Source organism: Trachypithecus francoisi, unplaced genomic scaffold, assembly GCF_009764315.1.
Source record: "Trachypithecus francoisi isolate TF-2019V2 unplaced genomic scaffold, Tfra_2.0 Lachesis_group17, whole genome shotgun sequence".
NCBI classification, from domain to species: domain Eukaryota; kingdom Metazoa; phylum Chordata; class Mammalia; order Primates; family Cercopithecidae; genus Trachypithecus; species Trachypithecus francoisi.
Genome location: NW_022681462.1, coordinates 88,084,877 through 88,110,508, shown reverse-complemented (window position 1 = coordinate 88,110,508; position 25,632 = coordinate 88,084,877). Strand labels below are relative to the sequence as shown.

The 25,632-nt window shown below is 47.2% G+C and overlaps 1 protein-coding gene across 1 annotated transcript in view; it reads right to left on the bottom strand.

The window, feature by feature from the left end:
• Positions 1-25,632, bottom strand: part of EFR3B (EFR3 homolog B) — a 112,291-nt gene that overhangs the window by 47,207 nt on the left and 39,452 nt on the right. Inside the window, exons 2-4 of the mRNA XM_033176453.1 lie at positions 15,774-15,850; positions 14,051-14,178; positions 3,663-3,813 (exon numbers count right to left, since the gene is read on the bottom strand). Of these exons, the coding sequence (XP_033032344.1) occupies positions 3,663-3,813; positions 14,051-14,178; positions 15,774-15,850 (356 nt within the window). The remainder of the gene's footprint in view (positions 1-3,662; positions 3,814-14,050; positions 14,179-15,773; positions 15,851-25,632) is intronic.

Here is a 25,632-nt window from a genome sequence, read left to right as displayed (position 1 = left end):
GCAAACTTCCATACAAACAATGAAAAGGTCTGGGCGTGGTGGCTCACACCTGTAATCTCAGCACTTTGGGAGGCCAAGGCAGGTGGATCACTTGAGGTCAGGAGTTTGAGACCAGCCTGGCCAACACAGCGAAACCCTGTCTCTACCAAAAATACAAACATTAACTGGAGCCAGACGCTATAGCTCACGCCTGTAATGCCAGCACTTTGGGAGGGCGGATCACTTGACATCAGGAGTTTGAGACCAGCCTGGCCAACATGGTGAAACCCTATCTCTACTAAAAATTAGTTGGGCATGGTAGCCGGTGCCTGTAGCTCCAGCTACTTGGGAGGCTTTGGCAGGAGAGTCACTTGAATCCAGGAGGCAGAGGTTGCAGTGAGCCGAGATCGTGCCACTGCATCCCAGCATGGGCAACAGAGCGAGACTCCATCTCAGAAAAGAAAAAGAAAATTAGCTGGGCATGTGGCCAGCTAATCCTAGCTACTGGAGTGGCTGAAGTAGGAGAATCACTTGAACCTCGGAGGTAGAGGTTGCAGTGAGCCGAGGTCACGCCAGTGCACTCCAGCCTGGGTGACAGAGCGAGGCTCTGCCTCAATAAAACAAAACACAAACAAACAAAAAAACCCTCAGAGGTGGCTACTGGATGAAGTAGCAGTAAAGGGCCTAGAGACTCTATTCCTCCTTCCTCAGTCCCCCTTTCCCCCCACAAAGCCCTAAATCCCTGTGAAGACCTGTTTGGAACTCCTGGGCTAGACTCTAAGATAATGTCACACACTAGCATGCTGGCAGGTCTAAAATGATGAGGAGCAAAAGGACACTCTTCTCAGGAAGGTTCAAGAAGGTCTGGGCTCAGAGAGCCGGAAAGAGCATCAGACAGGGACAGCAAGAGAAAAGGCTGCCTTCCAAGCTGCACTCTGGAGCTACTGCAAATATTTGACTTAACTCACTGACAATAGCTTGTCCTTATATCATCACCATTGTCTGCAGTATAGCAATCATTAGTCAACTTGCTCTGGCTGATGTGATGATTCACTGCGATGGGGAATTTGCAGGACACTGAATTTTCCAGGCCGTAGCTGACAAAACACCTACCTTGGGCTAGGATTTCCTGTGGGGGAAGCTAGAGCTGGTGGCCACCTGCTTCCAGTGGCCCCCACAGATGCATGGTGGCAGGTTCATTTTCCATTCAGATGTTCTCTGGAGTTATCTTAAACAGAACAACCGGCCGGGCGCGGTGGCTCAAGCCTGTAATCCCAGCACTTTGGGAGGCCGAGACGGGCGGATCACGAGGTCAGGAGATCGAGACCATCCTGGCTAACACGGTGAAACCCCGTCTCTACTAAAAATACAAAAACTAGCCGGGCGAGGTGGCGGGCGCCTGTAGTCCCAGCTACTCGGGAGGCTGAGGCAGGAGAATGGCGTAAACCCGGGAGGCGGAGCTTGCAGTGAGCTGAGATCCGGCCACTGCACTCCAGTCTGGGCGACAGAGCGAGACTCCGCCTCAAAAAAAAATAAAAATAAAAAAAAAAAAAATAAACAGAACAACCAAAACAGTATCTGAAGCTGTTGCCAGGGCAACTTGACAAAGGACTTTCCCCTTAGCTATAATATGTGTAATGTGTCAAAGGCAGCTGGCTCCCAGGGAGAGGAAAGAGAAGGGAATCTGTATAGGTTGCTACTCTTGGTCCTTGGAAGGAAAGTTGGAAGACTCTCTTCTGGTTAAATCAACTTATGTAGAACAGGAAAGCAGCTCTGACCCATGCCATAAAAATTCAAGTTGGGGGCAGAGTGCGGTGGCTCACGCCTGTAATCCCAGCACTTTGGGAGGCTGAGGTGGGTGAATCACTTGAGCCCAGGAGTTTGAGACCAGCCTGGACAACATGGCAAAACCCTGTCTATTGTAAAAACCCAAGTATTAGCCAGGTGTGGTGGCGCATGCCTGTAATCCCAGCTACTCAGGAGGCTGAAGCAAAAGAATCACTTGAACCCAGGAGGCGGAGGTTGTAGTGAGCCAAGATCGTGCCACTGCACTCCAGCCTGGGTGACAGAAAGAGGCTCAGTCTTTTTTGTGTGTGTGTATGTGTGAGACGGAGTCTTGCTCTGTCGCCCAGGCTGGAGTGCAGTGGCTAGATTTCAGCTCACTGCAAGCTCCGCCTCCCGGGTTTACACCATTCTCCTGCCTCAGCCTCCCAAGTAGCTAGGACTACAGGCGCCCACCACCTCACCTGGCTAAAGAGGCTCCGTCTAAAAAAATAAAATAAAATAAAAAAATATAAATTCAGGTTGGGAGGCTAAGGGGCAAACCTTAAACTTTTGTGATATCTGCAGATAGATAAAGGCTTCACTTAAGATCTGTAAAATAGTCATATCTAAGCTGCATGAAGACCTGGAGCTTAAAGTATGTCCTGAAGGGGAAGGAATGGGAAAGATGGCAAGATATTAAAGACAACCAGGGTGTGGGAGTATGTTTAAATGCACACATGAAGCAGAGAGTTTCTGACATATCTGATAGCTCTTCTCTAACAAAATCATACTCTCCCATGACCGCAGCCACTTCCACTGAGACCAGCATTAGCTTGGAGGACTAACAGAGACCAAGCTGAACCTGCTCATGGTACTGATGAAAAGACTGAGGCCTATAAAAGGTAGCCTGCTCGACGCTTCACAGCGAGGAAAGGGCAAAACTAAGCCAGAAGCCCTGTGTCCTGCTTCCCCGTGGTCTTTCCACTGATCTGGTATCTTTGTCCTGGGGACATCACTTTGCTCCATCTTTGAAAGAGGCATAACCTGGATAGCTTTCAAGATATGCCCCCATAGAGTGCTGAGTGGTGAGGGCCCTGGGCTCTTCCTGCCCTCCAAAGAAAGCCTCTGTTTCCATCGATTTTTATATCTATTTGGGGTCCCACTTAAAATTATTCGAGGGGAAAAAATTCTATTAGTAAAAAGTTTGGAGATCATCAATCTAGCGCTAAACACATTAGATGGTGTTAATGGCTGCACAACTTTGTGAATACACTAAAACCATGTTTTTGTTGTTGTTGTTGTTGTTTGTTTGTTTTTTGAGATGGAGTCTCTGTTGCCCAGGTTAGAGGGCAGCGGCGCGATCTCGACTCACTGCAGTCTCTGCTTCCTGGGTTCAAGTGATTTTCCTGCCTCAGCTTCCCACGTAGCTGGGATCAGATTACAGGTGTGCGTCATGACACCCAGCTAATTTTTTTTTTTTTTTTTTCTTTTTCTTTTTTTTTTTTTTTTTTTGTATTTTTAGTAGAGATGGGGGTTTTGCCATGTTGGCCAGGCTGGTCTCAAACTCCTTACCTCAAGTGATCCACCTGCCTTGGCCTCCCAAAGTGCTGGTATTACATGTGTGAGCCACTGCACCCGGCCACCGCAGCATTTAAAATAGGATGCTTGAAAGTGGTGAATTTTATTTTAAAAAATTATTTTATTATATATCTATATAAATTATATACTTGTTTAAATTAAAAAATGAAAGGGCCCTTTGTTCATACAAAGGGAGACCCTAAAACAAGCAGTGTGTCACACTTAGGGTCGGGAACCAAATAGAAACAGAACATGACAGTGACGACCCCAAGGTCTCCCTCTCCCCTGCCAATCCCCAGGATGCGGCTGGGAGACCTGGAGCCCCCTGGGCCGCTCCTTACCGAGTTGGTGCCGAGGATCTGCAGGTTGGGCTTCTCCGACTCCAGCAGCTTGGCCACCATCTTGAGGAAGCTCTCCACGAAGAGGTTGATGCTCTGGCAGTGGCAGGCCATGAGCAGCTGGTCCAAAGCCTCCATGGCAATGCACACGTACCTGGGAAGGGCAGCACACGCCGTCACCGGCTGTGGCCCTGCCACCCCATGGCCCGACCGGGGCATGAAAGGTGTCCGCGCAGTGACCTGGGCAATGCAGCATCCGGGTTATGAGGCTCCCCCACAGGCTGCCAACGTCTGGATAGCCTTTCCAACAAGTGTCTGCTCCAGCCCAGAACTGAGTCAGAATGAATCAGGGCTGGAAGGAAGCCTAGGGACCAACTCATCCAGCCCCTCATTTTACAGATTAAGAACAGGAGGACGGATGAGATAGAGCATTTCAGGAGTTAACACAAAGAGCAAGATTGATGCTCACAATAGCAAACTCTAAGTCTAAACTCTGTGAGGTCGGGGAATTATCCAATCCAAGTCAAGAAGTGTTTATTGAGTGCCCACTGTGGAAAGGCTCTGTCCTAGACAGTGCAGGGGGTGTAAGGATGAAGAAGGCAGTCCTTCAACTTAACGAGCTGAGATAAATACACAGATATTCCTTTAAAGGGAAAATAAATCCTACAAGAAAATCATGCATGATGTCCCATGAGGTTTCCAAGGATGGAGAGAGATGGCTCGAGTGGGGAGGAAGTCAAGATCTTTATGAAGAATCTAAGACAGGCCTGAGGACCAGCTTTATGGAATAGAAAATTTGCAGGTGTTGTGTTTGGAAGCCTCAGAAATTCCATGATAAAGTACTATGCAAGCAATATAGTTAGCAGCATTACTATGTTTGGATGATACTCCCTACCTAGGGAATAAGACAGACAAAATGGACACAGAATAAATTTTTTTTCTCAAGAGGAATGTTCCTTATGTGAACTAAGTCTTTAAACTACTTAAACAATTCCTCTGAAGTCTAAAGACTGAGTGAACAACTTCAGAAACCAGGAATACACAACATCCAATGGCAAAGAGCCAAGTCCTCTCACTAGATGACTGACAACTAGTATGGTTTGGCTCCATGTTCCCACCCGAATCTCACCTTGAATTGTAATAATCCCCACGTGTTGAGGGGGGCACCAAGTGGAGAGAATTGAATCATGGGGGCGGTTTTCCCCATACTGTTCTTGTGGTAGTGAGTGTGTTCTCATGAGATCTGATGGTTTTATAAGGGGCTTCCTCTTTGCTTGGCTCTCATTCTCTCCCCTGCCGCCATGTGAAGAGGTGACTTCTGCCATGATTGTAAGTTTCCTGAGGCCTCCCCAGCCCTGCAGAACTGTGTGTGTCAATTAAACCTCTTTATAAATTACCCAGTCTTGGGTATTTCTTCATAGCAGCCTGAGAATGGACTAATGTAACGAAATAAAATGTCAACCTAAAGCCTAATATCCTCTATTCTCTATTCACAATTCTACTCTCAGAATAAGCAAAAAAGAGGGACATGCCATCTCCTACCTCCAGCTCCTCAACCCCTGAAAATAACAATCTCATTTGTTATTCTTGCTGTTCTCTCCTCTGTGCTAAATATACTCAAGTTCTCCCAAACTAGCCTTCACAGGACAACCTTAGTCATCTTCTTCAATGCTTCTCATAAATCCCAAGAAAAATTCCAAGAATCAAATTCCTAATGAGAAGGAGAAGGGCACCTCTAAGCTCAAACTCCATATTTGTTCCAAGAGTGTGACATAACTAGTAATGTCTACATCATAAAACATACATCCTTCACTTAGAAAGCTTTTGCATTCTAAAGAAAGAGAGGTTTTGTTTTTTGTTTTTGTTTTTGTTTTGTTTTGTTTTGTACTGAACTTCTAACAAGGAAGCTGCTGCAAACCTTTCAGAAATTATTCTGGTTAAAACCTTTACAGTTTTGGAGTTAAATTCCCCAGGCAGAATGCTAGATGTCTCCCCTAAAATATGTCCCCTTGCCTTTCCCTAGAAATTCAGAATTTTAGCTGAGCAGGTGGCTGTTCACTTGGGACTCCATTTCCCAGTCTCTCTTGCTGTGAGGTGAGACCACATGACTAAAACACTGCCATTAAAATGAGGGGAAGTGGCCAGGGCATGGTGGCTCACACCTGGAATCCCAACACTTTGGGAAGCTGAGGTGGGTAGATTGCTTGAGCCAGGGGTTCAAGAGAGCCTGGGCAACATGGCGAGACCCCTTCTTTATGATAAATACAAAAATTAGCCAGGCGTGGTGGTGGATGCCTGTAATCCCAGCTACTCAAAGGCTGAAGTGGGAGAATCACTTGAGCCTGAGAGGTCGAGGCTGCAGTGAGCCATGATTGAGCCACTGCACTCCAGCCTGGGGGACGGGGTGAGATCCTGTCTCAAAAATAAACAAACAAATAAATTAATTAATTAAGAGAAAGTGATGTGAATAATATCAGCATCTGTTGATTATAAGACACGATTGCCCTCTATGTCCTCTCTCTTTCCCTCTTCCTACCAGCTGGGAAGTGGAAACAACTGGAGACCCAGAGAGGAAAGCCATGTGTTGAAGATCTCTGAATGACCTCATGGAGCAGAGCCCACTGGCCTACTCCAGACTGATGTGAGAGAGAGGAAAAGCACTTCCATATTGCTGGAGCCACTGTTTTTTGAGTTTCTTTATACTCTAAATAGTACAGGCACCTAATAATCAGGCTTGGGAGTGCTTTAGAAACCTGATGGCACAAATAAAGGTGAATTCTGAGCAATCCAAAGCAAACCAAGTGACTGGCCTCATTGGAAAGGGAAGCAAGAGCTAGAAATGTTTCCTATCCTGCTAAATGGGAGACCATTGCAAGGCTTCATGAACTCAGAGTTTGGGCGCATGTGCCCATTACAGGATGGTGATCCTTCTACTTGTAATGTCAAATCATGTGGAATAGAAAAGCACCTCCTGATACAAAGAAAATACAGGGGAGGTAAAGTAAGCAGAAAACTGTAAAGCCTACTTGGGGTGCCCAGGAATCAGGTTGATGTTCCCTAAGTCAAAATGAAGTAGCAAAAGGCCTCTCTTGCAAGATCGCAGCAAAGCTGCCACCACAGGACTTTAAAATGTTAAAGGTGCCTGAAACTCTAAAGTCAGGTTCACATGCTGTAAATGTAATAAAGGATGAATTAAAAGATTCGTTCTTCTTTATGTCTTGACCCAAGTCATATCCATCATTGAATGTTAGGCAGATATTTAAAAACAAAAAATTTCTTTTTTTTTGAGATGGAGTTTTGCTCTTGTTGCTTAGGCTGCAGTGCAATGGCGCAATCTCGGCTCACTGAAACCTCTGCCTCCCGGGTTCAAGCGATTCTCCTGCCTTAGCCTCCTAGGTAGCTGGGAATACAGGTGCCCACCACCACGCCTGGCTAATTTTTTGTATTTTTTGTAGAGATGGGGTTTCACCATGTTGGCCAGGCTGGTCTTGAACTCCTGACCTCAGATGATCCTCCCGCCTCGGCCTCCCAAAGTGCTGGGATTACAGGTGTGAACCACCACACCTGGCCTATTTAAAAATTCCTGATTAGCTAGTCTTTGTCTTTTTTTTTTCTTTTTTAACAAAGTTTGGGTGTACAAAAAGCATAGGGAGGATAACAATAGGACAATTTCAGGAGCTCTTTCAAGGCTACAACACAAGGCTCCACAATACCTCCTGGGACAGCTACCCAGTTTCAGATATTGCAGTCAGACTGCCTCATACTTAAGCTAGCTTTGCAAATCCAAACATAAAAAAAAAAATTAATTAACAGCAGTCATGACTTCTAAATTTTTAAAAAGATATCAGCTACTTCTTACGTACCCTTGAGCTAACTTCTACACCAAGCAACCAGAAAATAAAACAGCCTTTAAATGCAGAAATGTTCTTTTCCACTTTTACAAAATGTTTATTTCTTTTATCTAGAATAGCTGAGTCAACTACTATTAAATGATTCTTTAATGATATTAAATTAAAGTATTATTGAATAGTTATCTGGGTCCACTCACAAATGGATCAAGGCATGCTCTATCCACAGAGTGTTTTTCAAATACAAAGGCAGCCTTGGCTCTTTGAGCTCCTCTGGTGAGCGGCAGCCACGCCTACCATTCCTCCTTGCTCCCGGGACAGCCATTCCTGGCTCTGCAGCCTCGCCCTTCAGAGGCCATCACAATCCCCATCCAGGAAACCTGCCGTGCCTTGCAGACCCAGTCCCAGTATGTTTCAGGTCCACTGTGTAGAGACTGAATTCTGCAGGGTTGGGGAAGCAGACTGGGCTGGAGCCCTTCCAAAGGAGACAGGCTTTCCCTGCAGAGAGACCTGGACACCTTCAGGCAGCCAAGCATGGTGGGTAAGAAATGAGGGCAGTCAGCTTGGGATTCTCTTCCCTTACGAATCATCCCGGCATCCTTCTGTATGAAGGGATCTGCGGCATTTCACCATTATTACGGTGTTTAAATGATGTAAAGGAAGGGGTGGGGTTGGGCAAGAGAAGAAACTCAAGGCCTCGCGAACCTCAGAGCTTAGATTACTGCTTTTCCTCTTCCTGCAAAAAATTCCAGAAATTCCTGATATGGAAAAACCATCTGCTACGAAAAAAAAATAAAAAAATAAATTGGCTACTTACCAAGAGTGGAAAGTGGAAAATTTCCATTTTGGTAGAAGGTGAAAATTATGGTAGAAGTGAAACTGAATTTCCATTTTGGTAGTAGGCGAAAATTATGGTAGAAGTGAAACTGAAAAGTAAAGAAGTACAAGGCCCAGTTCTCTGAACACATGATCCTTTGTTCCTCATCTCTGATCCAATAGTAAGGATGGAATGTTTATAATTATGAACTTGAGCTTTTCAAAGCATCTTAGATAATTCGAAGTCAATGGGACCTTGGAAGCCCCGAGTCCAACGCTCTCCATGTTTGTGCTATTTTATTGTAACCTTCTTGAGTGTGTCTAATCTGTTACACACTCAAAAGGAACAGAACCTGGGATCCCCAGGTCAGAAGGTTACTACCAGCAGAGATCTGATCTGGGGTGGGTGTCCTTGAAGGGGTCCAAAGTCATAACAGGTCTGAGAAACTGAACTGGCCTAAGAAAGGAGGAGTGGGGAGTAAAGTCTGGGAACCAGGGTTAGTTGGAGAGGAAAGGCAGATCCAGGGTCAGGGATTAGGGTCAGCAGGCAGGATGAGGGAGGCAGCTTTAGTAGGGCCAGGCATTGCACAAGAATTGCTCAAGAGCAGTGGCCTGGACAAAGAACCTCTTGTTCCAGGTGGTTTGAGTGCATTTGGTCAGCCCCCTCCTAGACAGAACCTTCTGGGTTTTAGGAGTCCAGAAGTAGGGAGAGAGGGCTGACCTCAGCTAAGGAAGGGAGGGATGACCCTCCTCATCTAGTAAGCGTCTGCGGTATCCCTATCTCAAGGTCAGCCATCCTCCAACCAAGTTCAGGGTCCTTCTGGTTAATGTGTATCTCTTAGGAGTGCCTCTGGGTCAGCTCCAGGGCCAGGGTCCTCAGATTAGAGAAGCCCAACCCTCTGGCGTGGCCATCTCCATCCACCAGGGCTTGGTCCTGGCTGGGTGAGAGCTCCAGGCACTGGGGATGCTGACGGTGTCTTACATGGCATTCTGTATCCGTCAATGCTCAGGGGTCACTGTCGACTGAGCCAGTCTTGCCCAGCACTGCTGTTCCCTCCCCTGCTCTCCCTTAGTTTCTAGGGGACGTGCTTACATTGGAGTTGAACTGGAAGGGAAATGTAAAGAGAAGGGAAAATAGAAGGACTGCTCGGTTTTCGCTGCTCTGCACATCACTGCCCATCATACTGCAAGCCCATGAACAATGCCTTGAAATTCACATCTCATCCTCTCTCTGCTCACATTTGGTTGCCCACCACCATCCCTATGCTAAACACCTATGAGCCAGAGTCCACACACAACTGAAATGGGGTGACAACGTGGGGAGGCAGTGGGGCAGATGAGGGTGGTTCTGCCCCTGGGTCCAGCATCCAAGGTTCATGTCCGTATGGTCAAACGCCAAATACAGACACCTGCATCACGGCAGGAAGACACAGCCTCTCACCCTGTCTGCATGAGAATATTTTACTCTTCCAAAGCTGCCATCAGTGATGAGGAAGATAATGATGATGTATGTGGCATTGGGTACAAAAAGACGGGGAGGGCAAAGAGAGACAGAATAAGAGATCAAATCTAACAGATTTTTCTTCTCCAAATGTTTATGAACAAAGCCCTCAGTGAGGCCTTCAGGGTTTAAATACTTGGAGGCCACAATGGCTATTTTTAACAGAATGGTACTAAATTTGAATTGCAGTTGTAAGGGCAGCAGAATGATTCTAAGTGGCTCTGCTGGCTCTAGGACACTTTTTACTGAGAGAACCATCACTGAAGAGTGAGCTGGTGAAATTAGTATTAAGTGTTTAATGTTAGAGCTAGCAAATTAGTTTTAGGTTCAACCTAGGATACAGTCATTTTTACTTGCTTGAGTATAATTTACAATATGTCAAGGCCCTTAATATAATCAGCATGCACGGTAGATTTGCTGTTATTCAGGATGTAACCTCATTTTATTATATAAAATGATTACAGAAACATATTGATTTGGATCCTGCTTTTTACACCAAGGGTGGCTTGATTTAAGATTCGCTGGTGAGGCCTGTGCTTTCTAGACTTCTCCACCCCATCAGCACCATGCACATTTCACTGTAGTTCAAGACTGGCTCTGTCTTCTCCTGCCAGGAGGAAGGGGCCTTAGATGGCAGTGGGGCTGATGGGCAGCTGCAGGGGGAGGCCCATCAAAGAGATCAAAGTGAGGGAGAGCACCAGAAAGACCCACAGAGCCAGTCGGGTGGTCAGCCAGTCCATGTGGAGTGGGTCTACAGCAGGTGTGGCGGGGGTGGTGGGCTTGGCTGGGTTACAGGCAGGTTGTGGAAGACCCCAGAAGTCAAGCTGAGGATGCTGGATTTTTTTCTCAAAGAGCTAGGAAAGTACAGCTTGGGGTCTGTGTGTTGAAGATCATACATAGCAGTATTAACCCGGAAGGACAAGAGCAGGATGGGGAGCAGGGAGACTATGTCCAAGGCTACTGCCATCAACTGAACGAAAAGAGAAGAGCCTAGACCAGGAGAAAGGCTAGAGTCGATGAAAGTAGAGGATGGCTATAAAAGACTCCGTGGAGGCAGGGTGTGGTGGCTCGAATCTGTAATCCTAGCACTTTGGGAGGCTGAAGCAGGTGGATCACGAGGTCAGGAGTTCGAGACCAGCCTAACCAACATGGTGAAACACCGTCTCTACTAAAAACACAAAAATTAGCCGGGCATGGTGGCACACACCTGTACTCCCAGCTATTCAGGAGGCTGAGGCAGGAGAATCGCTTGAACCCAGGAGGCAGAGGTTGCAGTGAGCCAAGATCACGCCAATGCACTCCAGCCTGGGCGACAGAGTGAGACTCCATCTCAAAAAGAAAAAAAAAAAAAAGACTCAGTGGAGAATGGAACCAACAGGACTGAGAACCGTGGCCTGAATCCTGAATCCACCCAACCCTCAGCCCCCATGAGCAACGCCACCAGGAATATCTGAGCGTTCTCCTGACATTCAGTCTCTGAATTGTGGCATGATGTCTGGGCAGCAAACACAATGTGCTCTGCAATTCATGTTTTTTATTGTAGAAGTAACACATCCACATAAAGAATATTTAGGAAAAACATAGAAAAAATAGATACAAAACAAAACAAAACAAAAATCCCCAGCCACACTGTTCATAAAATGAATACTCCTAACATATTGGTAACGTTCTTTGTTGTTGTTGTTGTTGTTGAGATAGGGGCTTGCTCTGTCACCCAGGCTGGAGTGCAGTGGTATGATCTCAGCTCACTGCAAACTCTGCCTCCTGGGTTCAAGCGATTATCCCATCTTAGCCTCCTGAGTAGCTGGGACTATAGGTACATGCCCCCACACCCAGCTAATTTTTGTATTTTTGATAGAGATGAGGTTTCACCATATTGACCAGGCTGGTCTTGAATTCCTGACCTCAAGTGATCCACCCGCCTCAGCCCCTCAAAGTGCTGGGACTACAGGCATGAGCCACTGCACCTGGCCAGTATGTTCATTTTTACTATATTTTCTAGCCATTTAGATTTGTTGTTGTTGTTGTTGATTTTTTAACTTTATTGCAGATACTGTCTACATAATTATGGATTCTGGTTTTCATTTACTTAAAGCATTTTCCAAATTATATGGAAAGCATCTTTATAAACACCAATTTCATTGACTAGATAACATTTTATCAAATGACATACACCATGATTCACTGACCTATTCTCCTCCGGCTGGACATTTCATTTCCACTTTTTCATTTTTATAAATAACAAGATAACAAACATCTCTGTGTGTGAAGGTAGACTGTATTTAACATTGATTCCTTGGGGCCTGGCACAGTAGCTCATGCCTGTAATCCCAACACTTTGGGAGGCCGAGGCGGGAGGATTGCTTGAGCCTGGGAGTTCCAGACCAGCCTGGGCAACATGGGAAAACCCGATTTCTACAAAAAATACAAAAATGAGCGGGGTGTGGTAGCATTCGCCTGTGGTCCCAGCTATGTGGGAGGCTGAGGTGGAAGGATGGCTTGAGCCCAGGAGGCTGAGGTTGCAGTGAGCCAAGATCATGCCACTGCACTCCAGTCTGGGTGACACAGCAAGACCTTGTCTCAAAAAAAAAAAAAAAAGGATTCTTTGGGATCAACAAATAGAAATGGAATTACTGAGTCTAAGGGCATAAGTGTTTTTAAAGCTCTTGACACATTATTTCAAAATTACTTTCTAGAGAGTTTCAACCAATTTGTACTCTTTCTAGAAAAGAATGAAAATGCCTCCCATTTTGCCATCTATTGGTTAATACTGGAAATTATATTTCCTTTATGATGAATTTAATAAGTTAGTATCTTAATATTTCATTATGTACCTTTGATCACAAGTCTGTTGGGTGTCATCCCACGTGTGTGGCAAGTTCTCTCTCCTCTCCTGTAAGTCACTTGTCTGTGGCCCTTGCCTCAAATCTCTTAGTATCTCAGTTTCTCCACTCCACCCATTATTTGGTATGAGCTACTAATATATAAGTTTGAATCCTTTGTCTTAATTTTCAAATATACTTTTTTGTTGTTTGTCTCTTAAACTTTGAGTGTTTCTTCTTTCTTTTCTTTCTTTTTTACTTTTTGAGACAGAGTCTCTATCTGTCGCCCAGGCTACAGTGCAGTGGCGCACACACAGCTCACGGCAGCCTTGACCTCCTGGCTCAAGCCATCCTCCTACCTCAGCTTTCTGAGTAGCTGGGACTACAGGTGCATACCACCACGCCCAGCTCATTTTTGTTTATTTTTTGTAGAGATGGGCAGTATGTTGCCCAGGCTGGTTTTGAATTCCTGGGCTCAGTGACCCTCCCCCTTCGGCCTCCCAAATTGCTGGGATTATAGGTGTGAGCCACTGTGCCTGGTCTGAGTGCTTCTTTATTGACATCAAAATATTTAAATTTTTCAACAGTTAAGTCTATTGATCAGTCACTTGCTTTAAGAGTTCTTCACTCTTTAAACATAGAAAGCCCTTCTCTTTCAGAAGGTTGACAAATATTTCACCTAAGTGTATTTTTAATGGACAAATTGCCCTTAACTCTGTCTTCTTATTAGAATGTAGATGACTCCTCCTTAGTTTTCAAGACAGTAAGTGGGATAAGGCAGGATAGGTTGGATGACGATGGCGGTGCAATCATAGCCTCAATTTTTATTAAGGCCCCAGACTGTAGGAGGGCTTCTGTATGGAAACACAAGAGAGAATGGATGCTGGAAGAGGTGCTGTAGGAAGCCAACACCTTCTTCTTCCCAAACCTCGGCAGCAGCATCACCTGCCTTTGGAAGATCACAGGGGATATACTCCTTAGCCCCAGTCCCCAGTTTTCTTGGTCTGTTTGATAATCTATTTCTTTTTTTTTTTTTTCTTTTTTTGAGACAAAGTCTTACTCTGAGAGTCACCCAGGTTGGAATGCAGTGGCACAATCATGGTTCCCTGCAGCCTCGACCTTCTGGGCTCAAGTGATCCTTCTGCCTCAGCCTCCCAAGTAGCTGGCACTACAGGTGTGCACCACCACACCTGCCTAATTTTTAAATTTTTTGTAGAGATGGAATCTTGCTATGTTGCCCAGGCTAGTCTTGAACTTAGTGATCCTCCCACCTTGACCTCCCGAAGTGCTGGGATTACAGGTGTGAGCGACTCTGCCTGGCCATCATTTTCTTAAAAGGACCCTATGTTTAGCCTAACAATATAGTTCCTGACATTCTCCCTCCCTCCCTTCCAAACTACTTACCCATATCGATGGCGACCCACATCACGGATGAGCCTCTCAGAGAGGTAGGCGCCAATACGATCAAGCTTTTCTGGAGCTGAGAGAGCATAGAAGGTCAGCTTCTCCATGTTGGTCTTCACCAGTCCATCCTGCAGGAGAAAACAACTTGTGCTCACTGTGGCCACACTACGGCTAGACGAGTTCAAGTCTAGAGAAAAATAATCATTCGACTGAATCAGCATTTACAGAGTGCCCTTTATGGATGTGCCAGGCCACATGTGGGTTTCAGTGACAGGCAGATGATTAAAACATAGTTTTAGTTATAAGCTCACACCTACAATCCCAGCACTTTGGGAGGCTGAGGTGGGCAGATCACGAGTTTGAGACCAGCCTGGCCAACATGGTGAAACCCTGTCTTTACTAAAAATATGAAAATTAGCCAGGCATGGTGGCGAGTGCCTGTAATCTCAGCTACTCAGGAGGCTGAGGCAGGAGAATTGCTTGAACCCGGGGAGTGGAGTTTACAGCAAGCCGAGATCACGCCATTGCATTCTAGCCTGGGCGACAGAGCGAGACTTCATCTCAGAGGGGGAAAAAAAAAAAAGAATAGCAAGTGATACAAATGTATAATGTTTATATGTGTGTGCATGTGTATGGATATATATACATGAATGCATACATGTGTGTGCGTATGGGTGTGTATATATATACACACCGTGTGTGTGTGTGTCTAAGAATAGATGATACAGCATCATTAAAAGCCATCCAAGCCGGGCGCGGTGGCTCACACCTGTAATCCCAGCACTTTGGGAGCCTAAGGCAGGCGGATCACAAGGTCACGAGATCGAGACCATCCTGGCCAACATGGTGAAATCCCATCTCTAATTAAAGTACAAAAAATTAGCTGGGCATGGTGGCACATGCCTGTAATCCCAGCTGCTTAGGAGGCTGAGGCAGGAGAATCTCTTAAACCAGGGAGTCAGAGATTGCAGTGAGCCAAGATCGTGGTACTGCACTCCAGCCTGGCGACAGAGCGAGACTCCTTCCCCTCAAAAAACAAACAAACAAACAAACAAACACCCCAAATGTTGGAGAGCCGGCACCGAGGCACACACAGGACGAAGGCAGCTCTGCAGCTCTTAGGGAGCTCTACAGAGGATGCTCCCATCAAGACAGGCCATTGGTTCCCAGAGAGCAAGTCAAGTACATCAGATCCCAATGTTTCCCAGACCACAACCCACAAAACAGCCTGACGGGTGGAGAGGTGGCTTGGAGGCCAGGCCAGTTGTGTGTACGCCCCTAGACACCTGGCAGACACAGAGGGTGGCAGCCAGGGGGAAAGACCTGGGCTCCTGAGCCCAACCCAAGACAGGGGAGTCCTCACACTGAGCAGCAGGGAGCTACGATCACTCAGAGTTAGCAGCTCCAGGGGCAATCACGCAGAGACACGCAGGAGAAAGATGTCTCGGTTGGACAGTGATGGCCACAAGCATACCGAGATGCACTTTCAGCTGCCTTCTGCGGATCCAAATGCCCTCATCCTTCATGTCCCTAGCAGCCTCTCACCCCTGCCCAGGTGGTGTGGCCCAGGTTCCAGTTTCTCTGGGAAGGCTCAGTGCCCGGGGACCCTGACAGGGCCTGCCTTCCCCCCCACCCCAGCAGGAGGCCTGGCTTCCAAGCTGCCCCCGTCAGAGGCCCTGCCTGGACCGTGAGAGCCACGACGCCTGCCAGAGACGTGACCCACCTCGGGATCCTCAGGGAAGATGTTGTCAACCAGCCTTTTGTACCTGGGGCGTAGGGCACTGCAGCAGCCACACACACCTGGAATGAGAATGAGAAAAACTGTGAGCAAAGCCTCCTGGTCAGGTCCAGAAAATCTGGGAGCCAGGGCTGGGGCGACCTGTGAAGAAACAAACCAAGGCTGGAAACAGGCCCCTTCCTTGGAGGGCTCGGGACCTTGTCCTCTCAGAGTTGGCATCTCTCATTGTCCCCCGTCCCCACATTCTAAGACATCTGCCATGTGCCATTCTGGCATCTTCATGTCTTTTGTTTGGGGGTTGGGCACAGGGTCATATGCAAGGCCAGGCCACAGGGAGCATTTTAAGGGGTGAGGCTTCGTGGGTGGGAACTTACATAAAGGTCAGGTGCTGTGCCCACCTACTGTGCTGTTACACACACACACACACACACACACACACACACACGTTTCCGGGACAGGAATATGAAAGTGCCTTCTGCAGCTCAGGAATCTAACAGAGCACCCTGGGAAGATGGATTCAGATTTGGGGGGCAGGTGTTCTTCCCGATCTGCCCCCTGGTTTGCTCCTAACTTTCTTTATTCCCTGCTCTTCAGTCTCCCTCTATTGTCCTATCTCCTGGAGCCATTTCCATTATAGAAAGTTATGTGCAACTATGATAAATGGACATCATCATCAATGATTCACATTTGACGATACATCTTTAACGCAGTGTGACGGTGGAATTTGAAAACTGCAGCCTTTTAGAGTTGGGCAGGGCCTTGAGGGCCATCCAGTTTGTGGTTCTCAAATGCCAGACCCCAGTGAGGTTTGCACCAATCTGTAGCAAAATGAAAAATCTGACAACCCTGTGGTATATTTGTGTAAAGCTAAATTTACTCCATTGAGAAGACTGAAGTGACCTCCTCCTTCATGTTTTGGTGCTGTGAAGTGATGGTGTTAGGAAACCAGTGATAAAAACAAACCCGCAAAATTAGAAGCTGGCAACTCTAGGTCTCACCATAAAAAGTTTCAATTAGTAAAGGAATAATAGCCATTGCACTTCTTCAGTCAACCTCCAAATCCACCCAGCTCCACCCCTCACTGAGGGGATGGGCGTGGAGGAGGAGAGAAGAGGACATCAGGGAGGGGCCCAGGGGGCGTGGGAAAGTCCACCTCCTCCCTCCCCTGCAGTAAGCGCCCCTTCATTCTGCCAATTACAGATGAATTCTATCTGTACAAGCGCACCACTTGAAATGCAAATATGCCCTGGGAAGATTAAGCCTACAGATCATTCAGAAAAGAATGTGTTCCTTCATTAGGAATTACTTTAATCACAAAAGAGGTTTACACAGGGCAGAGAAAAGAGTTCTTTGGGAGTTTTGATTGGCGGGGGGTGGGTGGGTGCCACTCAGGAGGAAAGAGCAGCAGTTTCGGCTCTGGGGTGATTTGGGTTTGGGGATGGGCACATCCTTGGAGTAGCCATGGGGCACCAAGAGGATGGCAAGAGCCCAGGGGCAGATAACTTATTTGTGATCCCCTCCACCACCCTCAGCCTCCACCCACCCCAGCATGGAAGGGACCAGGCAGACCAGTGGGCGGGCTGCATGCCCAGGCTCTCCAGGCTTAGCCTCCTTGCCCGACCTCATTCCTGGCATCTCCTTACCCCTCCCTGCCCCTGCCTGAGAAAAGGTGTTAGGGTTCTGGGTGGTTGGCATCCAGGGTTATTTCTTGTGATGGGACAGCTCCCCAGGGCCCAGTCCCCCTTCTTGGGCCTGGAAGCCCAGGGTTTAAACCTGCAGCTGCCCAGTCTTCTGCCTGGCGCAGTTGCCAGGATGCGTCTTTCCAAGGTGCCCAGATAGCACATGCTCCACCTCTCCCAGCAGCCTCCCTTGTCACAGTCCCTAAACCAGGAACACTGGCCCTTTGCCTTTTCAGGGGGTGAGGAAATAGGAACATGGGGAAGTTAGGACTAAAAAAATTGTAGTGTCAGTTCCTCCCTTGAAACTTTCTGAAGGGCCTGTGAGCCAAGGCCTGCGCTAGACAGAGGCCAAGCTCACAGCTGCTAGAACCCAGGCTTGTCAAGGAGAAAGCTCAATACCATCCTGGGTACTCGCGATAGAAACTTCCACATAGCGCCCCAAGGGGCTGTGGGGTTGTCAGTGCAGCTAGTCCAGCTGGAGAGGATTCCCTGAGGCATCAGGCCGGGACAGTCCTGGTCTGGGGACACCGACTCTGTTCTTCTCAAACGAAAACCAGATAGGCTGCTGCCTCCTGCTCTCTTGTATTCCAGAAGGGGAGCTCCTCAGGCCACCCCTTGCTACATCCTTCCTCTCTGGTCCACAGGCCCTCCAGGGAAGGCACCTTCTCCAGCACAGAGGCCTCCAGGAGCTACCACCATGCAGGGTCCATGGTGGGAACCAGCCCCAGGCAGGGCCCCAGGGCCTTTCTGGACCAGTAGAGAGGAGGTAAGAAGGCCTAAAGAACAAGAGGGGAAGGTGAGGTCTTCCCGGCTTACTCCCCAACACCTCCCTCTTGTCTTTCCTTTCTTCCTAACCTCATCAGACCCTTTGAGGGGCTAGGGAGGCAGTGTGGCCAACAGCATGGGCTCTCAGGTCAAATCCTGGCACTGCCACTTCCTAAACTGTGACTTGGAGCAAGTAACAACATTCTCTGTGCAGGGTGTCCTATCTCTATAACAGGGCTAGGGCTATCCCACAGGGCTGGTAGGAGTCCAGAGCCAGTCCAGGGCTACAAAGCACCTACAGCAGGGCCAGGACTGTCAGGCCTCAGGAAGGTTCTGGAAGCTGCCCACCCCTTTCTGCTTCCCCCCAGGCCCAGTGCTATTGAGCCCTTCCATCCATGCCAGCTGGTCCATGCAGGCTTGGTACATCTTAGCAGGGCTATCCCATTGACCACTTGCTTGGCCACAGTGACCAAGGCCCGTCCAAAGGCATAAGAAGTGAGAATCACAGTACACACCTTCAGAATACTGTGGGTCTGAAACACATGCCACTTCCCCAAGGCAGCTGTATGCACTTGCAAGTAATGACACCCTGACCTCAACCTGCATTCCTGTCAGGTCACCTTCCCAAAGCCAGAACCTCAGCACCAACTCTACAAACCCCAATGCAAAGGTGACACAAACATGAGGTCACACAACAGAATGGAGTCACAAACAAGAGGCATGCTGGAGAGAATCCATGGGACTTGCCATTGGAAGGCCACTAGTGGAGTGGCTGCTGTATGGTAGGGGAAGAGGAAGTGAAACTTAAGGGACTGACGCATGCACGAGGAAGCTACAGCAATCAAGGCAGAGTGCTTCTAGTGAAAGAACTGACAGGTGGATCAGTTGGACATCCACGTGCAAAAAAATGAATGTAGACACAGCCCTTACACCCTGCACAGAAGCTTACTCAAAATGGATCATTCACCTAAATGTCAAACACAAAGCTATCAAACTTCTTGAAGATAACATAGGAAAAAGCCTAGATGACCTTTGCTTTCTCTGATGACTTCTTAGATAAAAAACCAAGGGCACAATCCATGACAGAAAGAACTGATAAAATGGAATTCATGAAGATTAAAAATTCCTGCTCTTTGGCTGGGTGTGGTGGCTCAAGCCTGTAATTCCAGCACTTTGGGAGGCGGATGTAGGTGGATCACTTGAGGTCAGGAGTTCAAGACCAGCCTGGCCAACACGGTGAAACCTCGTCTCTACTAAAAATACAAAAACTAGCTGGCCGTGGTGGCGGGCACCTGTAGTCCCAGCTACTCGGGAGGCTGAGGCAGGAGAATCACTTGAACCCGAGAGATGGAGGTTGCAGTGAGCTGAGATCACGCCACTGCACTCCAACCTGGGCAACAGAGCGAGACTCCATCTCAAAAAAAAAAAAAAAATTCCTGTTCTTCAAAAGGTGCTATCAAGAGAATAAAAAGTCATAGACTGGGAGAAAGTATTTGTAGAAGACAGCTAATAAAGAATGTGTGTGTGTGTGTGTGTGTGTGTGTGTGTGGTCTTCAAAACATAAGGAACTCTGGACATAGTTTGGCTGTGTCTCTACCCAAATCTCATCTTGTAGTTCCCATAATCCCCACGTGTCATGGGAGGGACCTGGGGCGAGGTAATTTAATCATGGGGACAGTTACCCTCATGCTATTCTTGTGATAGTGAATGAGTTCTCGTGAGATCTGGTGGTTTTATGAGGGGCTTTTCCCCGCTTCACTCTGTACTTCTCTTCGCTGCTGCCATGTGACTAAGGACATGTTTGCTTCCCCTTCTGCCATAATTGTAAGTTTCCTGAGGCCTCCCCAGCCATGCTGAACTGTGAGTCAATTAAAGCTCTTTCCTTTATAAATTACCCAGTCTCAGGTATGTCTTCCTTAACAGCATGAGAATGGACTAATACAAACACTTAAAACTAAACAATAAGAAAACAACCCAGGCCGGGCGCGGTGGCTCAAGCCTGTAATCCCAGCACTTTGGGAGGCCGAGACGGGCGGATCACGAGGTCAGGAGATCGAGACCATCCTGGCTAACATGGTGAAACCCCGTCTCTACTAAAAATACAAAAAACTAGCCGGGCGACATGGCGGGCGCCTGTAGTCCCAGCTGCTTGGGAGGCTGAGGCAGGAGAATGGCGTAAACCCAGGAGGCGGAGCTTGCAGTGAGCTGAGACCCGGCCACTGCACTCCAGCCTGGGCGGCAGAGCAAGACTCCGTCTCAAAAAAAAAAAAAAAGAAAAAGAAAACAACCCAATTAAAAATGGGGCCAGGCAGGGTGGCTCATGCCTGTAATCTCAGCACTTTGGGAGGCTGAGGCAGGCGGATCATTTGAGGTCAGGAGTTCGAGACCAGCCTGGAAAACCCTGTCTCTAATAAAGATACAAAAATTAGCCGGGTGTGGTGGTGTATGCTTGTAATCCCAGCTACTCGGGCAGCTGAGGTAGCAGAATCACTTGAACCCAGGAGGCGGAGGTTGCAGTGAGCCAAGATCATGTCACTGCACTCCAGCCTGGGAGACAGAGCAAGACTCTGTCTCAATCAATCAATCAATCAATCAATGGCCTGAAACCTTAATAGACATCGCACCAAAGGCGATATGCAGATGGCAAATAAGCCTATGAAAAGATGTTCCATATCATATATCATCCAGGAAATGTAAATTAAAACAATGAGATAACACTCCACACCTATTAGAACGGCCCAGATCCAGAACACTGACAACAGTGCATGCTGGCAGGGGTGTGGAGCAGCAGGAACCCTCGTTCATTGCCGGTGGGAATGCAAACTGGTACAGCCACTTTGGAAGACAGTTTGGCAGCTTCCTACAAAATTAAATAAACTCTTTCCATACGATCCAGCAATCACACCCCTTGGTATTTACCCAAAGGAAATGAAAACTATGTCTACACAAAAACCTGCACATGGATATTTACCGCAGCTTTATTTAGAATTGCCAAAACTTGGAAGCAACCAAGATGTCCTGCAGTGGGTGAATAAACTGTGGTACATCCAGACTATGGAATATTATCCAGCACTAAAAAGAAATGAGCTATCAAGCCATGAAAAGACATGGAGGAAACTTAAATGTATATTACCAAGGGAAAGAAGCCAATCTGAAAAAGCTACATACTGTATGCTAGAGTCTTCAAAAAAAAAGAAACAGTACATGGGGTAGGAGAGCAGATGCTCTGGAGAGCAGAGCCACAGTCCCCAAACTGTGTTCCATGAAACACTAGCTGTGTGATGCTAACAAGCGTTTCCCAGAAAAAGGCTCCAAGGACAAATAAATATACGAAGCCAGGCATACTAAATCCCCCTATACCAGATTCATAGCACAAATAAATATATTCTGAAAAGTCAACAGCCACCAGCACCCTCCTTTTGGCCAAGTGTGGTGACTCATGCCTGTAATCCCAGCACTTTGGGAGGCTGAGGCAGGCGAATCACTTGAGGTCACAAGTTCTAGACCAGCCTGGCCAACATGGTGAAATCCTGTTTCTACTAAAAATATAATAATTAGTCAGGTGTGGTGGCACAGGCCTGTAGTCCCAGCTACTCGGAAGGCTGAAGCAGGAGAATCGCTTGAGCCAGGGAGGTGGAGGATGGAGCGAGCTGAGATTGTGCTACTGCACTCCAGCCTGGGCAACAGAAGGAGATTCCGTCTCAATCAATCAATCAATCAATCAATAAATGAAATCATTGTGATGAATATTTTAATTATGCTTTTTTCAAGACATTTATTACCTACTTTAAAAACAGGTGGGAAATAGTAAGGAATATAATACTATAAATGTATCACATTGGGAACAGCCCTAATTTTAGAGTTTAAAGCGTACTGGTGTTTAAGTCCTGCTTCTCTCATTCCACCTTTGAGTTCCAGGCCCAATTCCATCATTCGACCTTAAGTTTCCTTATCAATACAATAACAGATTTGCCCTAAGTTACAGTTTTATGATGAAAATCCCAGATCATTTGCCATAGAATCTAAAAAAAGAGAAATTATCTTGAGCTCTGATAGTTGGGGAAGGCTTCCCAGAAGAGAGATACAAGAAGGGAGGGGGTAGGGTTCATGGCAGTGAGAAAGACAGTGGGTGCCTTATTCCCTGTGAGTCAGGCACAGCTCTAACATACTTCACAAGCACCAACTTTTGTAATCCTTACAACAACCTGTGAAAGGAAAATAAATCTTGGGGCCCCCAAATCACTAAGCTGAAGGGAAAAGTCAAGCTGGGAACTGCTTAGGGCCAACCTGCCTCCCATTCTATTCTAAGTCACCCCTCTGCTCACTGAGATAAATGTATATCTGATGGCCTCATTTGAAGAGGCTAATCAGAAACTCAAAAAAATGCAACCATTTATCTTTTATCTACCTATGGCCTAGAAGCCCCTTCTCCATTTTGAGTTGTCCTGCCTTCGCCTCAAGTTGTCCCACCTTTCTGAACTGAACCAATGTACATCTTACATATATTGATTGATGTCTCATGTCTCCCTAAAATGGATAAAACCAAGTTGTGCCCCGACCACCTTGGGCACATGTCGTCAGGACCTCCTGAGGCTGTGTCACGGGTGCGTCCTCAGCCTGGCAAAATAAACTTTCTAAATTCACTGAGACTGGCCGGGCATGGTGGCTCACGCCTGTAATCCCAACACTTTGGGAGGTCAAGACAGGTGGACCACTTGAGGTCAGGAGTTCGAGATCAGCCTGGCCAACATGGTGAAACTCCTTCTCTACTAAAAATACAAAAAAAGTAGAATGGCATGGCAGCATGCTCCTGTAAGCCCAGCTATTCAGGAGGCAGAGGCACAAGAATCGCTTGAATCTGGGAGGCAGAGGTTGCAGTGAGCCAAAATCACGCCACTGCACTCCAGCCTGCATGACAGAGTGAGACTCCTTCTCAAAAAAATAAATAAATACAAAGTAAAAATACATAAATAAATTAATTAACTGAGACCTGTCTCAGATTTTCTGGGTTCACACACCCAGGACATAGGTACTATTTGTTTTTTTTTTAGATGGAGTCTTGCTCTGTCGCCCAGGCTGGAGTGCAGTGGCACAGTCTCTGCTCACTGCAAGTTCTGCCTCCTGGACTCATGCTATTCTCCTGCCTCAGCCTCCAGAGTAGCTGGGACTACAGGCACCCGCCATCACGCTCAGCTAATTTTTTGTATTTTTAGTAGAGACGGGGTTTCACCCTGTTGGCCAGGATGGTCTCGATCTCCTGATCTCATGATCCACCCGCCTCAGCCTCCCAAAGTGCTGGGATTACAGGCGTGAGCCACCGCGCCCAGCCTCAGCATAGGTAATTTTTATCACCATTTTATAGATGAGAAAACTGAGGCATTAAGCGGTTAAGTTACCTGCCTAGAGCCACAGCTAATAAATGACAGACTAGAATCTGAACCCCAAAAATCTACCTTCAGAGTCCATGTTCTGAAATATAAAACCAGGGAAGCAATGCGTTACCATTGTCACAGAGCTAGGGAAACTGAGGGCTATGTGGAAAGAGAACCACTAGGCCAGTGCATCTCAGGCTGTAGAGTGCACGAGTCTCTTGGGGATCTGGTTAAAATGCAAGCTCCGATTAGACTCTGGGGTGAGGCCTGAGACTCTGCACTTCTTTGAGGTTCCCAGGGGATGCTGATGCCCCTGGTCCTAGGACCACTCTTTGAGTCTGCAAACCACCAGAGCATGGTGGTTAAGAATCTGGGCTTGGAGGTCAGACAGGCTTAGGATGAAATCCTAGCTCTTCTCATTTCTTACTGTCTGGCCCTGTGCAATAGTCCACACTTCTTGGATAGGTAATCGAAGCTGACGGCAGGAGATTCCCAGTTCTCCTCTCCAAGAGGAGAGCTGGGGGAGCTTTGGTCAGGAGCGCCCAGCCTCTGGGTCCCAAAGCAGCTTAGTGGGTGCTGGGAACCCACAAGCACCCCTAGAAAGCTTCCAGCCCAACAATGGTGAATTCTAAGTAGCCACAAAACCCAGCTAGGAAAGAAACAAATAATAGACATTAAAAAGAAACTAGAAACAGTTCATTGTAACTAGACACTAAGTAATATGTTTTTATATATTTCTTCAATCTCACTCTGATGGTATTTATTCTTAATGTATTCATACATAGAAATTGTGGAGTTTAACTCACAACTATATGCCTATAAAATAATCATTTAATTCTGAGCCATTTTATTGCTAAGGCAGAAGCACTTTCCAGCGGGTCATCTTTCACTCTCTGGAGATCGTGTCTGGCAGATCCAACCACAGTAGCCGAAGGTAAATTTATGAAGGATCCTCTTCTGTCACTAGGAGCTGTCTTACCTGATATTTTCATACCTATTTTAAGGAAGAGAGGGAAACGTGATATGGCCAGTTCCCTGGTATGTAGTTGCACTGCCACTGAAAAGGCAAATCGGTAGGAATAAACCAAATGTTCAATGACATAATTTTGGCAGCTTCCTCCTTTAAAACCATAAGAATGGTGAGACCTCCCTCAGTGGCTCATTTTGCCCCAAACCCCCTGTCCAGAATGTTCTTTCCCATGTCCTCTGGCCTCCCACTCTCATGTCCCTAAGGTCTCTGCCCAAATGTCACCGAGCTGGAAAGAGCTTCCCTGACCAGCATTCCACTTTAATTTTCTGTCCTGATTTATTCCTTTTCATAGTGCTTTTTACCAATGGACACAGTTCATCGTGTCTACACTCCATCTCCCCACTAGAAGGTAAGCTCCTCAAGTATAGGACCTTTGTCCATTTGTCCCCACTGTGTCCCAGGGCTGGAATAGGGTCCAACCCACTGGTGGTAGTGGCAGGGGGTGCTCATACAGGTTTGTCGAATGAAGGGATGACGGTGTGATTGAGCAGAAAAGCAATGATGAATTTCAAGGTCAGTAATTTCAAAGTCAGTAAGTCAAAGTCTATGAGGCACTTAGCAAAGGATCTCCGGGTGCTTGCAAGACAGTGCTCCCAGGGGAACTTTGGGGGAAAGTTCCTGTTATAGAACAGTAGGCTCCTGTTCCTGAACTTGGTGCCCAGCCCATCTTCTATGGCTGCCAACACCTATAGCTCCTGAGGCCCGGCTCACTGGGACCAGTCTCTCTCCAGGCAGACATGCCGGGCATCAGGAAGCCTGGGTCAGAGTTCCTCCTGTCCGCCCAAGGCCTCTAGCCTGCTTTGTCCTCACTCCCCCAACCCCCTTAGCTGGCTCCTGGCTTGGCCTGTGGCCGCAATCCTGGCTGCTCATCAGAATGACCCCTGGGCTGTGAAGAGGACCCAGAGGTGTTTAAAATGCTCCAACACAATTCCGGCACACAGCCAGGGTAAGGTGCCACCAGCTCCTTGTCTGTCCAACATGTGAGAGCAGATCCTACA